At 66.3% G+C, this 15037-nt stretch overlaps 3 protein-coding genes across 5 annotated transcripts in view; 2 read left to right on the top strand and 1 right to left on the bottom strand.

The window, feature by feature from the left end:
- Window positions 1–1137, top strand: part of ANKRD13D (ankyrin repeat domain 13D) — a 7193-nt gene extending 6056 nt beyond the window's left edge. The window contains 1 exon segment of the mRNA XM_080405912.1: window positions 209–1137. Coding sequence (XP_080262038.1) covers window positions 209–535 — 327 coding nt within the window. The 3' untranslated portion in view covers window positions 536–1137.
- Window positions 1138–1228: 91 nt separating this feature from the next.
- SSH3 (slingshot protein phosphatase 3) lies at window positions 1229–13955 on the top strand. Of its 3 annotated transcripts, none has more exons than XM_080403733.1 (14): window positions 1229–2016; window positions 2774–2811; window positions 3020–3181; window positions 3745–3863; window positions 3930–4001; window positions 4135–4200; window positions 4974–5162; window positions 5459–5552; window positions 5651–5779; window positions 5853–5899; window positions 6457–6603; window positions 7156–7356; window positions 7826–8072; window positions 8143–13955. In XM_080403733.1, the coding sequence occupies exons 1-14, from the start codon at window positions 1662–1664 to the stop codon at window positions 8992–8994; spliced, it is 2718 nt and encodes a 905-aa protein (XP_080259859.1). In that variant the 5' UTR covers window positions 1229–1661; the 3' UTR covers window positions 8995–13955. The 3 variants fall into 3 exon arrangements, with proteins under 3 accessions (XP_080259859.1, XP_080259861.1, XP_080259860.1); XM_080403735.1 differs by having other exon boundaries at window positions 8163–8437; XM_080403734.1 differs by having other exon boundaries at window positions 1875–2016; window positions 3016–3181.
- A 123-nt stretch (window positions 13956–14078) lies between these two features.
- Window positions 14079–14996, bottom strand: POLD4 (DNA polymerase delta 4, accessory subunit). Its single transcript, XM_080403748.1, is given in 4 exon segments — window positions 14079–14227; window positions 14377–14488; window positions 14560–14653; window positions 14655–14996. Coding segments are annotated over 4 exon segments (558 nt in total). The 5' UTR covers window positions 14982–14996; the 3' UTR covers window positions 14079–14202.
- Between the last annotated feature and the right edge of the window lie 41 nt (window positions 14997–15037).

The following is a 15037-nucleotide window of genomic DNA, read 5'->3' as shown; positions in this document are numbered from 1 at the left end:
ATGGGCAGGGCTAAGAGCAGGGGTGGGCGTGACTAGCAGGTGGGCAGGGCTAAACACGGGGTGGGTGTGGTTATAATGGGCAGGGTTAACAGCAGGAGTGGGTGTGGCTATAGTGGGCAGGGATAATGGCGGGGTGGGTGTGGCTAGCAGATGGGTGAGGCCTGCGGAGGTGTGTGGCTGCCCAGCACAGGGTGGAGCTGTGAAGTAGGTGTGGCTACCTGGGGTGGGACACGGGTGGGGCGCTGTGGGCATGGCCTCGGCAAGGGGGCGTGGCCACAGCGGTTCTCCCCACAGGGCCCTGCAGGAGAGCATGCTGCTGCAGGCGGGCCCCAGCACCGACCCGCCGGCAGCCGGGACCCCCCCCGGGGCAGGCGGTGGTAGCCCCCCGGCATCCTCCGGCTACAGCAGCTTTGCGGAGCAGCTGCGGCTGGCCATGGCACTCTCGGAGCAGGAGCAGGAGGAGCAGGAGCGACGCCGGCGTGAGGAGGATGAGGAGCTGCAGCGCATCCTGCGCCTCTCCCTCACCGACAAGTAGTGCCGGGGTGCTCGTCACGGGGACGGGGACATCCCACCGGGAGGACACCCCACGCAGGGACAAGGGACGCCCCACCGGCACTGCTTCACCCAGGGACTGCCAGGCACGGCCTCGCACGGGGACACCCCGGCGTGGGCACCGTCCTGCACCGGGACACCCCAACACGGGCACAGCCGGTGCCGGGGTGGCACCCCCGTGCCAGGGACCCCCCTGATGTGGGCACAGTTCACACACGGGGGGAATTGATCCAGGGATCCTCCTACCCCCAGGACCCCCGATCCAGGGATCCTCTCCTGTCAGACTCAAACCTTAGCCCAGGGACCCTGATCTGGGGACCCCTTACCCCAGGGACACCTCTATCCCCTGGACCCCCACCCTAGGGACCCCCACCCAAGGGATCCCCCTCCTCTTCAGTGTTGTACATTGACCCCATGAGGGGCAGGACGGACCCGGGGGTCCCCGTGGGAGGTGGCTGACCCCAATGTAAAGGCACCCCACTGTCGGGGGCTGTGAGGCCAGGCAGGGACCCCCAGGCCTCATTCCTCGGTTGGGGGGGGCTGGGGGTATGTATGTACATATACATATACATATATATATATACATGGATGTGTGCGGTGTGTGTCTGGCAGGGCCGCTGAGGGGGCATGGCCCAGGGGGAGAGGCCTGGGGAAATGGACAGACCCTGCAGGATGGGCACTGGTGGGATCCCCCTTTGCCCCCCCGAGTCCTGCCCTGTGCCCTCATTCCTTACCCCAAACATAATTTATTCAATCTATACTTGTGGAGAACCCCGCCCAGGGAGGGGGTGCCTGGCTGGGGACCCAGTGCTGAGCCGTGGGGTGACAAGGGGTTTGGGGGGGGCCAGGGCAATGGGGTGTCCGATGTGGGGTGGTGTGCCCCACCACCAGTGTGGGGGTGAGGGTTCCTGGGCATAGGTCTGAGGCAGGGTGTCGGGGTGGGCCAGCACCCGTGGGGGGACGGCCAAGGGACCCACAGCAGTGCCAGGGTGAGGGGTTCCAGGGAGGGGGGGGGTCCTGGGTGCTGGGGACCCTCAGGGGTTCCTGCCTGCTGGGGACCTTGGGGGATCCGGGCTGCTGCAAGGTGAATCCTGGGGGGTCCCAGGAATATGGATGGGGGTCCAAGGTGCTGGGCACCTGGGGGGCTTCTGCCTGCTGGGAACATAGCGGGGTCTCAGGTGCTGGAGGGTGAATCTGGGGGTGTCCAGGGCCAACACGGATGGGGGCCCCGGGGCAGCACCGCTGAGGGGGTCCCGAGGACCTCGGGGAGGTCCCGCTCCGGGGAACGCCAGCCTGGGAGTTCCGGGCCCGGGACAGCCCCCCCCGCGGCCGCAGGCCGTGCCGTGCAGTGCCGTGCCCGTGCCCGCTCCCGTCCGGGCGGGGCAGCGGCGGCGCTTCCTGGTGCGGCGGGGCATGGCGCTGGTCACCGTGCGGCGGGCGGCGGGCTCCGCCGGGGGCCCCGCGGTGAGTGCGCGACGGGACGGGACCGGCGCCGGGGCTGCCCGGGGCCCCGCCGTGCGGCCGGGCCGGGGGAGCGGCTGGCGGGGGCGGGGGGCCGGTTCCCGGCTCGCCCCGGCGCTCCTGTGGGAAGCGCGGCAGCCGCTGGGGCTCCCGGCGGGAGGGGGGGGTGTCCCGGCTCCCGGGGCGGGGGGGCTGTCCCTGCTGCTCCAGGCGCTCCCGGTGGGAAGTTACTGGGAGCCCAGTTGCCTCCAGCACAATTTGGGGTCCCCTCTGCTCCCGGCCGGGGGTTGCCCCGTAGTTATGTGTGGGGGTGTGTGGGAGGGGTAGTTGTCCTCAGTTGCTCCCACTATCCCCAGTGCTCCCTTCACAGTGCCAGTGGCTCCCAGTGCCCCTGCACCCCCCCCCCCCCCCCAGTAACTACTGGGCCTTATCTGCAGGTGTGCAGCCCAGAACCCCCCTGTGAGCACTTCTTCCCCGGGCAATGGCCAGCCAGGGTGGGGGGCACAGGGAAAGGACCCCCCCTGGCATCCCAAGGCTGATCCCCAGGGGCATACCTCCCCAGTAAGCCCCCTCCAGGGTCCCCCCCCGCTCCCCCCCAGGGCCCTGCTGCTGCCCCATGCTGCTGGGGGGGGTGAGTCAGGCAGGGTGTCACTGGCCCATGGTGTGTGCTGGGGATGCTTGCTGGGCCCCCCAGGCATGGTCCATGCCCCGGGGTCATGCTCCCCGGGGGGCACTGCCCGCCCCCCCCCATGCTTTGCAGGAAGAAGATACACCCAGGCGTGGCCAGCTACAGCGGCGGTGAGAAGGGGCTCCAAAGACACAGGATGGGGTACACGGGTCACCGGGGTGGGGAGGGGACACAGCTACCCCCCTGAGGAACATTTCCCCACCCCATGGTGCCCCAGCCCCCCAGCTCTCCCCCACCTCGGAGGAGGGCTCTGAGGGTACCCTGGCCGCAAGGGCTGGGCCCCACATCCCGCTCAGGACCCTCCTGCCCCCCAGGCAGAGCTTCGTCATGGTCAAGGGGGCTGCCCTGCTGCTGCCTGCCGAGGAGCCGCTGGTGTCCGAGCCCCCCCAAGCTGCACCCCCTGGCCAGGTCCCGGGGCGGCAGGAGCAGCACCTGCAGCTCATGATGCAGCTGCTTCGCCCCCAGGATGCCATCCAGCTGGTAGGGCACAGGGTGGTGACAGGGCTGGTGACTGTGACTGTGATGGGATGGAGATGAGATGGGGACAGTGAAGAGATGGAATGGAAAGGGGATGGGATGGGATTGGTTGAGGATTGGAGATAAGATGGTGATGGGGATATGATAGGATGGGATAAGGACAGGATGGGACAGGGATGGGAATGGAATGAGGACAGGGTGGGATGTAATGTGGTAGGATGGGATGTGATAGGATAAGGACAGTATGGGGATGGGTAAGGTATGGGATGGGGACTGGAGGGGATGCAGTGGGGTGGGATGCAATGGGATGGGTTGAGGATGGAGATGTGATTGGATAGGATAAGTACCAGATGGGGATGTAATGGGATAAGGATGGGGGCAGGATGGGATGGGGATGTAGTAGGATGGGGTAAGAACAGGATGGGGACAGCACACTTCAGGACAGGACAGGATGGGGATGGGATACAGCCCAGCCTGCCCTGCAGTGTGCTTGCTGCTCCTCCCCTGGCAACAGGGGGCAGATCTTGGGGGTGCAGGGGCTCCCCTCATTCCCCGCCCAACCCTAGGCGGTGCGTCTGGAGTCGGTGCGGCCACGGCGGGTGCGGTACCTGCTGGTGGTGCGGCCGGAGGAGGCAGGAGCCGAGGGGCAGACAGCGCTGCTTGGTGTGGACTTTGCCCACGAGGGGTGAGTGGGAAGGGGGGGGGGGCAGGGGGGGCGGTGGACGCACCCCCTGACCTCTGCCCGCCCCAGGGCCACCCGCTGCACACTGGGCATGGTGCTGCCCCTCTGGAGCGACACCCAAGTCTTCCTCGATGGTGATGGGTAAGGGGTAGGCGGGACTTCTGGGAAAGGGAGGGGCTTATGAGGGTGGGTCTCACAAAATTGGGCGAGGCCTGTGAGGAGGGGTGGTGCTGGGGTGCCCACCCTGACCCATATGTCTCCCCACGGTGCCCAGAGGGTTCAGCGTGACATCAGGGGGGCAGACCCGCATCTTCAAGCCCATCTCTGTCCAGACCATGTGGTGAGCAAGCCCCGGCTGTGACCGTGGGCAAGGGGAACGTGAGCGCCACTGTGGGCACAGGGGATGTGGGTACCACCATGTTTGGGGGGGATGTGGGCACTGCTGTGGGCATGGAATGTGGGCACTGCCACAGGCATGGGGGACATGGGCACTATGGTGGGCATGGGACGTGGCCACGACCATGGTCACAGAGGACATGGGCACTGCCGTGGACATGGGATATTGCCACCGTGGTGGGCACATGGGATGCAGGTACCACCATGGGCATGGGGGATGTGGGTATCACCATGATTATGGGGGATGTGGGCATCGCCATGGACACGGGGGATGTGGGCACTGCTGCTGCTAGCACATGGGATGTGGGTACCACCACGATCAAGGGACATATGGACACTGCCATGGGCACGGGGGACGTGGGCACCACCTTGTGCATGGAGGATGTGGGCACCACTGTGGGCATGGAGGATGTGGGCACCACTGTGGGCATGGTGGACATGGGTAGCAGTGTGGGCATGGGAGGTGCAGGCACCACCATGGGCACAGCCAGGGCATGAGCATAGGGGCACTGCTGCGGGCACGTGGGAATGGGGGTGTGGGGAGGGTTTGGGCACATGGACCACGGCCAGGAGAGGGGAAGTGACACCCACACACAGTGGGAAGTCAGAGCAGGGGGACACTGGCACGGCCCTGGTGAGATGCCCTGGCCACGGTGGCGGGGAGGAGCCGTGGGGCGGTGCTGGGGTGGTGCAGTTGCCGCAGGTGGTGTGTGGCAGGGCCGTGCTGCAGGAGTTGCACCGCGCCTGCGAGGAGGCATCCCGCGGCGGGCACATCCCTGGGGGCCCGGCGCTGGCCTGGGCCTGTGGCTACGCAGCGGCGCTGACCTCGGAGCAGAGCTGCCTCAACGAGTGGCTGGCCATGGCCGACCTGGAGTCCGTGCGCCCCGCCTCGCCCCCGCCCCTCCGGTATGCCCCGCCCCCTGCCCCACCCACAGCCCGCTGGCCAATCAACACTGCTCCTGGGCGGGGTGGGGCTTGTGGGAAAGGGGTGTGGTCATTGGATGGGGCTCGGTTGGAAGGAGGGGCGTGGTCTGTGCTCAGGGGTGGCTAATGGAGGGGACGGGGCTTCTCATCTAGGGAGGGGCATGGGGAGGAGGGGCTTGCATTTAGGGGAGGGGCTTGGGAGCAGAGGAGGTAGGGTGTGGGCAGGGCGGGGCCCGAGTGGGGCAGGTGACACGGTGATGCGGTGGTGCGGGTGCCAGGCTGGCGGTGCCGGAGCTGTCGGAGCAGGCGGTGCGGGCGCTGCTGCGGGATGTGATGGCCACCGCTGACCTGGAGAGCGTCACCTCCAAGGAGGTGGGTGCCCACAGCCAGGGGTCCTGGTGGGGAGAGCCTGGCTCGCGGGCAGGGGCAGGCAGGCAGAGGGCCGTCCCTCACCCCGTGGCGGTGCCCAGGTGCGGGAGGAGCTGGAGCGGCGCACGGGGCACAGCTTGGCTCAGCACAAGGACTTTATCGACAACGAGATGCTGCTGGTGCTGGCACAGATGGACCGGCCCTCCCACATCTTCCCACACCTCTACCTGGTGGGCAGCAGGGCGGGCAGGGTGGGCAGGGTGGGCAGGGATGTCCCCACCCCTCACCTCTGCCACCATGCAGGGCTCCGAGTGGAACGCGGCTAACCTGGAGGAGCTGCAGCAGAACCAGTGAGTGTGGAGTGGCATGGGGTCATCTGGGCTGGCGTGGTGGGGTGGGCATGGGATCATATGAGGTGGCATATTTGGGTCGCATGGGTCATCTGGGATGGCACAGGGTGGCATAGGGCCATCTGGGACGTCAAGGTGGGGTGGCACGAAGTCATCATGGTAGGGTGGGCACAGGATTGTCATGGAGTATAATGGTGGTACAAGTATGAGGTCATCATGAGATGGTCCGGTGGGGTGGGTGTGGGCTCATCATGGGACACTGATGGTGTAAGTATGGGGTCACTGTGGGACACCCATTGGGGTGGGCATGGTGTCCTTGGAGGGCACACAGCAGGGTGGGCACGGGGTCACCATGGGCCATTAGTGAGGTGGGTGCAGCAGGACTGTGGCACCATGGTGGGGTGGACGTGGGGCACCGGGGGCATCCATCAGGGTGGGCATGGTGGCGTGATGGGGCTGGTGGCAGGTGGGCATGGGGCACTGCGGGGCACCCCATAGAGTACAGGCGGAGCCCCAACCCTGCATGCTGGCTGTGCCCCCTGCCCGTGGCACCACAGGGTCACCCACATCCTGAATGTGGCGCGGGAGATCGACAACTTCTTCCCGGCGCTGTTCACCTACATGAACGTGCGGGTGTATGACGAGGAGACAGCCCAGCTCCTGCCCCACTGGAATGACACCTTCCTCTTCCTCTCCCGCGTCCGGTCAGTGGGTCCAGGGCAGCCCCAGGGCACGGGGCGGGGGGACATCAGGGGCATACAAGGGGGGGCCAAGGTGCGAGGTGCATGGAGGGGCAGGGGCTGGAGGCAGCAGCAGGCTGGGGGGGGACGGGGGGGGGGTAACTGGTGAGGTGTCTTGATGACTGAGGCGGTGGGGGACATCGGGGCACTGGGAGTCCTGGGGCCAGTGGGAGCTCTGGGGCATTGGGTCTGTGGACACTGGGGGTCCCGGGGGCCAGGGAGTCCTGGGGACATGGGGAGCCTTGTGGCACTAATGCCCCGGGGACAGTGGTAGCACTGGGGAAAGGGGACCAATGGGCACAGGGAGCACTGGGGACATGGGGAACCTTGGAGCACCAATGACACTGGGAACAGGGGACCCATGGGGCATGGGGAGCACTGGGACACTGATGCACTGGGGACAGTGGGAGCCCTGGGACATGGGAGCCCTGGGGACACGGGGAGCCCTGGGACATGGGGTGCCTGGGGACATGGGGAGCACCGGGAGCTCAGTGGCAGTGCGGGTGGGTGCTGCAGGGCCGGTGGGGGCCGGGTGCTGGTGCACTGCCGCATGGGGCTGAGCCGCTCGGCAGCCACGGTGCTGGCCTACGCCATGAAGGAGTTCGGGTGGCCCCTGGAGCGGGCGCTGCGGCACGTCCGGCACTGCCGCCCCGGCGTCCTGCCCAACCCCGGCTTCATGCGCCAGCTCGACTTCTACCAGGGCATCCTGCAAGCCAGGTGGGTGGGGCGAGGGGGGGGGTGGGACATGCCCATGAGTGGGGTGGGTGGGGCCGGTGCAACTCCGCCCCTATGTGCAGGAGAGGGCGTGGCCTTCTGTGACCACACCCCCTTGGGCTGGGCAGGGTCGGCTTTGACTGTGACCTCTTGGGTGGTGTGGGTGGAGCTGGTTGTGGCCACGCCTCTTTTTCCACGGGATGGGCAGAACTTCCTATGACCACGCCCTTTTTGTGGTGGTGGGTGTGGCTTCTATGACCACGCCCATCAGGTAGGAGTAAGCTTCCTATGGCCGTGCCCCTTTCATGTGGCCAGGTGGGGCTTCCTGTGGTCACACCTCTTTTGTGAGGGGTAGGCGGGGTTTCTGTGGCCGTGCCCCAGTGGGCGGGGTGGCCACAGAGGCGGAGCTTGTGGGACCCCTGCTCCACCACAGAAGGGGTGTGGGCTGCCGCTGACAGTAGGTGTGTGGCAGCCGGCACAGCAGCCTGTGGGAGCCCCGGGCGGCCGAACAGGCAGCCCAGCCCCAGCCAGGCCCGGAGGCCAGCCCAGGAGGCCTGTCCCCGGCCCCCTCCCCACAGCCCGCTGAGGAGGTGAGTGGGGGGGGGCTGCTGGGGACCTCCCGGCGCCCCCGCATCTCCCTCTGCGCCGTCATGCGGAGCATTAGCCAGCTGGAGCCCCCTGAGCCCCCCGAGCTGCCAGGGGAGCCCCTCGCCGAGGAGGTGAGTGCAGGGCAGGAGGTGACCGGAGGGGCTGGGGGCGCGGAGCTGTGGCACTGGCTGAGCCCCACAGCGTCCCCCCCTCCCCTGCAGGTGTTCGAGGCCACGAAGGCAGCAGCAGGGGGTGATACAGCCGGGGTCCAGCCCAACCCCCGGCCCTCCTCTCGGCCCCGCCGCGTGGTACGCCAGGCCAGCCTGGATGGTGGCCCTGCTCCCGCCGAGGACCCCTCCCCTACAGCTGACCCTGCCCCCCATCTCCCCTCCACCCCCCCCCTTACTCCCTAACCCTGTAGGGGGTGGGACAGCCTGCTGCTATGCCCCCCGGGGCCCAGCTGCCACCCGCACCAGCAATAAAGAGTGGAAATGGCTGCCCTGGCGTGGGTCCTGCCCGCGGGGGTCTCTGCGGGCCCCAGGGACAAGCGTGGGACCCTCCCGCCAGGCCCTGCCCAGCTGCGGGGCATCGGCCGCTGCTCAGCTTGCCGTCAGTAGCGGCCAGAATGAACACGATGGCACTGAGTGGGAAAGGGACAGCGGGTGTTGCCTCCTGCCCTGGCGCGCAGCGGCGAGACGCCAGCACGACGCTCGGCCGCCATCTTGTGCGTTGGGCGGGCGGGGCGCGCATGCGCCGTGGGGCAGGGCGGGAACTGCAGCTCCCGGCGGGCCTTGCGCGGGATGGGGCCTTGCGCTTGCGCGCCGGGTCCTTCCGGGTTGCTACGGCAACGCGCGCAGGCCTGCCTCAGCCCCAGCGGCCTGGGCCGTGGCCGGGACCGGCACCGGCACCGTGGCCGGGACAGGCCCGGGAACCGGCCGCGGAGGAGTGAAACGGCGCAGGGAGCTGGCAGCCCGCTGTAGTTGTAGCGGCGGGGCAGGCCGGGCGCTGGGGAGGCGGTGGGGGCAGGCTGTCATGGCGCGCCCCCAGGTATGAGAGGCCGTTTCATGGTGTCCGAGCCACAGCCCAGCGGGAGTGGGGCTCAAGCCACAGGAGGAGGCCGGGGTGGGTGGTAGCAGGGGCAAGGGCAACCCCCCGGGCAGCAGCAGGAGCCAGGCCCAGGCAGGGACAGGGGCCTGCAACTTCAGCACAGTGGATGAGGGTACCTGGCAAGCCAACTGCTGTTGCCCCTGCAGCGCCTCAGCATCGATGGCTCCCTCACTGAGCTCTCTGGGTGCATGAGCTTGGCCCACAGGTGAGGGCAGGCAGGAGGAAAGCCACAGACCTGGCTGCCTGCTACTGATCAGCCTGACAGCTGGGAGGGCAGAGCTGCAGGGCACAGCCTGCCCTGGGCTGGGAGGGAGGGCAGGTGTGTTGGCAAAGCTATTGATCGGGGATCTTCTTGAGGCTGGAAGAGCCAGCGTGAAGCCACACATGGAGCTAGAAGGTTGCACGTTGCCTCTGACTGTGAGGGCCTGCATTGAGGAGCGGTGTCCTGACTGGAGCCTGCTCTGAGGCTGTTGCTTTGGCCAGGAGCCATCCCAGAGTCTTCCCCCCAACTCCAGGGAACCCACCACTCTGCACCCAGAGAGCTGCTGCAGTCTGCCCAGAGCCCTCACTGGCTTGCAGCCCACCGGGAAAGACCTGACTTGAGCAAGAGCCTTGGCGCTGCTGGGCTCTGCTGGCACCCTGACCTTTGCTCTGCTCTTGTCAGTCACATCTTACAGCCATTGCTGTGGAAGGGGCCAGGCAGGGCACTCGTAGCACAGGCACTGGGCACAGCAGCAACCTGGGCCCCAGGGTGGGGGGACCTCTTCATATCCCCTCCCCACAGGGGGTCATGCGACAGAAGAGATACAGGTCACGGGTCACAGCAAGGGGCCCCAGCACTGCCACAGGCTGTGCAGAGACTCCTGCGGGTGTTTTTTGGAGATAAGACAAACCTTGTTTTCTTCTTTGAGCCTTTCCTCACTTTGCCGTGGCTTGGGATCTTGAGCACCACCCACATGCCTTTGGATGCTTTTTGGGTGGGTTTTACTACCTCCCTCTACCAACCCTCTGCCACTGCAAGGAGCCTGAAAACCCCCCTCCCACAGGCAGAAGGAGCTCAGCTGTGGCGTCAGCAGCCACCGAGCGTAGCAGGACCGTGGCATAAAGTTGGACTCTGAAGGGTTAGGGCAGAGAAAGTGGGATGAGGTCTGGTGACCCCCCTTGGAGAGCCCCCCACTGGCTGTCTCCTTCCACCTGACCCCAGGGCCCTGCTCGGGGTAACATTGGGCTGGCTGGGCATGGAGCGCTTACCTCTGAGGGATCTGAATGCCCCTGTCCTGTTCCCAGTGGGAAAATCATGTCCCCCAAGTGGAACGAGTTCAAGAGCCTGAAGCATCCCTAGTGGGACAAGATCTGGCTGAATGATGTGATCCGGGGGGCTTGGTACCTGCAGTGTGAGTGGGCCTGGTGCTGTGAGCAGCCCCCCACCCCATCCTGCCTGCCCCCCCCTCTCAGGACATGGCCTGGGCTACTGCCGGGTCCAGCTCTCCACTGCTCAGCTGCAGGCTTGGCATAGAACAGATTCATTTTATTGATTAAGCAACATTAAAAGCTAATAAATTAAGTTATCAATAAATAATAACAAACACATCCTATTATTAATTTATGATTGAATGATTCCGCACAAAACAAAGCTACTAATTACGGCACTTAATGTTATGAATCCCACAGGACTGCAGTTGAAATGACAGCTCTATCACTCCTCCCTTCCTACTGCCTGGGAGGGAAGGGTCCAGTCTGAGTCCTGATGGCCGGGGGGCACTGTCCCTGCCAGGCCTGGCTCTGCAAGTCAACAGCACTGCAATCCGCAGTCACCTGCACCCCTAATATCAGAACATTCCCCGTGCTGACCTGTGCCTGATTTTATACCTTATTCTCTATTTTTTCCATTTCTGGGCCCTTTTTGCTACACTTCCACCTTCCTTTTGCCAGCCAAACAGCCTGTTCCTAATAACTTTTTCTCCGTGGGTCCCAATTTTGTTTCATCCATACCCAAGTCCGATGTTTTTATATTACTACATAGGTAGTATGGAATACACAGGATTCCAGGTGCAGCTACCTAGGAATAGGTGGCTTTGCTAGTGTCCACCCCTCCCTTTTCCCCCTGAGCCCTGGGGTGCGTTGGTGCCTACCAGAGTGGCACAGCCCACGCATGGGAGAGGAGAGCAGTGAAATCGTCCCTCTTCCCTTCTCCCCACAGATGTGGAGGAGAGGAGGAATCCTGCCTGCAACTTTGTGGTGCTGCTGGAGGCTGGGGACAGGCAGGAGCACTGTGGTCTAGTGCTGAGCCTCCACGGTCCCCCAGACCCTGACAACACTGCAGCTCCCATGGGGTGCTGTGTCATGTCACAGAGTCACAGCACGGTCAGGGCTGGAAGGGACCCCTGGGGGTCACCCAGCCCACCCCCCTGCTGAAGCAGCTCCCCTAGAGCAGGCTGCACAGAGCTGCGTCCAGGCGGGTTCCAACGTCTCCAGAGAAGGAGACCCCTCGGCCTCTCTGGGCAGCCTGGCCCAGGGCTCTGCCACCCCCGAGGCAGGGAAGTTCCTCCTCACATGCAGATGGAAGTTGCCGTGTTGCCGTTGGTGCCCGTTGCCCCTTGGCCCGTCGCTGGGCACCGCTGAAAAGAGCCTGGCCCCGTCCTGCTGGCACTCGCCCTTAAGGTGTCTGTAGGCATTGATCAGAGCCCCTCGGTCTTCTCTCCTCCGGGCTGAGCAGCCCCAGCTCTCCAGCCTTTCCTCATCAGGGAGATGCTCCATCCCCTCATCATCTCCATAGCCTCCGCCGGCCCCTCCCCGGTAGCTCCCTGTCTCTCTGGAACTGGGAGCCCAGCACTGGGCACAGCACTCCAGATGTGCCTCACCAGGTCAGAGCAGGGGGAGAGGATCACCTCCCTCGACCTGCTGGCCACACTGCTCCTCATGCTGCCGTGATCCCACTGGCCCCTTGGCCACCTGGGTACACTGCTGGCTCACAGGCAACTCACCAGCACTCCCAGGTCCTCCTCAGAGCTGCCTACCAGCAGGTCAGCCCCAGCCTGTACTGGTGCACAGGGCTGTCCCTCCCCAGGTGCAGGATGTGACACTTGTCTTCGTTGAACTTCATTAGATCCCTGTCTGCCCCACTCTGCCACCTGCCCTGTCTGGCTGCGTGGCAGCGCAGCCCCTGGGGAGCCAGCCACTCCCCCCAGTTTGGTATCACCCACAAACCTGCTGCAGGTACGTGCTGTCCCTCCATCCAGGTCACTGATGACTAACGAAGAATAATGTCCCACCGAGGGCCTCTGCGCAGGATGGGGCAGTGCCTCACAGGGCTTGTGGGCTGGGCCGGGGGCTGCCAGTGCTAAGCCCACCACCCCCTCGGCAGCACTGCAGGCAGGCAGCGGTCCTGTCCCGTCCGACCCCCACCCACGGTCCCAATATGCCCCCCCTAGACTGACCAACAAGGGCGTGACCCAGCCAAGCCCCTGCCAGCCTGGGGCCACCTTTGTCCCCAGCTCTCCAGCCCTGTTGGCCGCCCCCCCCCCCGGCCCAGTGTTACCCCGGGGTATGGGCAGCCCTGGCCAGGGCAGCGGCAGGCGGTGTTGCCCGCTCCATGCTGCCATTGCGGGCACCTGCATGGGCAGCCGCTCGCCTCATGGCTCCTCTCTGATTTTCTCCAGGTGCAGAAGACGAAGGACAAACCAGCAGCATTGCTCTGGTACCAGCGCCATGTCTACACCCGTGCTCACAGCCCGGAGACTTCTCCTCTCCCAGCTTCACCAGTCCCGCTGGCATTACTGGGAGCCCTGGCAGCACTGGCTTCTGGGCTCACCAGCTCCCCTCACCCTTTCCATGCCTGGCAAGCGGTCCCCAGCACCCAGCGGTGAGGCACAGGGCAGCTGCCCCATGGAGCTCGACACCCTGCACATCCTGGAAGGGCTGATCTCACTCCCCAGGGCAACACGGACACAAACCAGCGTGCCCGCAGCCAGCAGCATCCCAATTTCAGTGAGGATTTCATGGATACCCTGGACCTACTCAGTGGTGAGTGGTGCTGGGGACAACCGGTGGCCCCTCTCCTGTCCCCTCAGCCTGCTATGGGGCATCTCATATCCCTTCTTGTGTCCCCTCTCTGTCCCACTTGCTGTAGGGCAGAGCTCTACTGCTTTCCTTCCCCACCACATGGCCACAGCTCACCTTTTGGGGGGCACCCCGACCTGGGGACCCTGTCATCCCCTCACCTTCCCCATGGTAAGGACCAGTCCCTCCAGCTGGCACGGGAGGGGCTGTGGCAGGGACAGGGTGGGCAGCCCATCTTCTGCGGGGTGGGGGCAGGCTGTGGGCACTGGCTTTGCCTGGCATCTGAGCCTGAAACCTGGCCCTGCCACGGCCACTGAAGGTGTCTGCCTGCCCACTGGGAGCCCAGGCAGCCTGCAGACCCCTGCCCTGAGCAGTGCCAGCCCCAGTCACCAGCTCCTGCCCCTATTAACGCTGCCTCCACTAACCCTGCCCTCTGCCCCTGCCCCCCCTCAGTCTGTGCTACTGGTGAGCACTGGGGTGGAACCCTCTGTCTGGAGGTGAGGGGGCCAGGCTGTGTAGGCTCTGCCCTTCTACCAGACACAGTGCTCACCCTCTCCCCCTCCCCAGCTGTCCCTTCCCCCCCTGGCCCAGGTGCCAGACTGAAAAAGGAGACGCCAGTAGCCAAGGAGGTGCTGCCACTTTACCCCCACCCAGAGCTGGAGCTCCTGGTGCTGCTGGGGGTGCTGCGGGCCTTCAGGCCCCTCTTCCCTACCCCCCTACCGCAGGTCAGCCCCCTGCCCACCCCTCCAGCCCTGCACCCCTGCCCCAGCCCGCCCTCACGCTCCATCCTTGCTGCCAAGGCCGCACCCCCACCCGCCGGCCCCACTGCCCCACACCTTTAACTGGTGTTAAACTGTGTGACTGGACAATCCTGGCTCGCTCTGGGGGGTGTGCAAGGCCCTGCCCTCCCCCAGTGGGGCCTCCCCCCCCCGCCCAGGTGCCCCTCAGAGAGCACACAGCAGCCCCCTTCCTTCACTCACACCAGCCTTTAATCCACCCGGTGCCCCCGGGCTGCGGCACAGCTGTGGACAGGCCTGGGGGGCGGTGGGCACGGTACCCCCCCCCACTCCTCCCTCCGGCGTGGGGTGCAGCGGCTCAGAGCGCGTACTCATGCCAGAGGCTGTGGGGCACAGCGGGGAGTCAGTGGGTGCCCGGTGCCCCCCACCCCGGTTGCTGGTGGTGGGAAGGATGGCCCCATACTGGCAGGGTGGGGTGGCACCGGGAGAGGGAAGGGGCTGCCTGGCTCCCCCCTCTCTGTCCCACACCCACCTGTAGGTGACATCGGGGTTGTCCTGGTGCTCCAGGAGGGCGTCGCGCACGGGGCCCGGGGGGCTCAGCCCCAGCGCCTGTGCCCGCTCCCACCGCTGCAGGCGGGTGATACCTGCGGGAGGGCCAGGGTCAAGGTCAGCCGGGGGGCCGGGGGGGCCGGGGCGGGCGGCCGGGGGTTCTCACCGGTGCAGGGTCCGTACTCCCAGGCGAGGTCGAAGCGGCGCAGCATCTCCAGCAGGGCCTGGTCCGGGGGGGGCCGCCGGGGGGTCCTCGGCGGGCGGGGCGGCGGGGGGCCGGGCCCGGGGACAGCCCTTGACCTTGACCCTGCCCGGGGGTCGCCCCGGCCGCCGCCGCCGCTGGAAGGAGTCTGTGATGCGGCGGGGCTGCTCCATGGCCCTGCGGGACAGCGCGGCTGGGGGCGGCGGCGGCGGCGGCCCCGCTCCTGCCCGCGGCTGCCGGGAACCGGCGTCCGCCCGCCCCGGGCTCGCTCCGCTCCGCCCCGCTCCGCCGCTGCCGCCGCCGGGGCAGGGCCGGGGCCCGGCGCTCCGCCCCCGGTCGGGCTCTCCCCCTCCACCCGCACTGTCACCCCCGCCAGCGGTCCCCATCACCCCATGCACTGTCGCCCCCACAGTGGCCCCGGCCACCCACGCACTGTCACCCC

The sequence above is a fragment of the Falco punctatus genome, assembly GCF_963210335.1.
Source record: "Falco punctatus genome assembly, chromosome: 10".
NCBI classification, from domain to species: Eukaryota; Metazoa; Chordata; class Aves; order Falconiformes; family Falconidae; genus Falco; species Falco punctatus.
The sequence above is the reverse complement of the archived record's forward strand: the minus strand, read 5'-3'. Positions and strand labels throughout refer to the sequence as shown.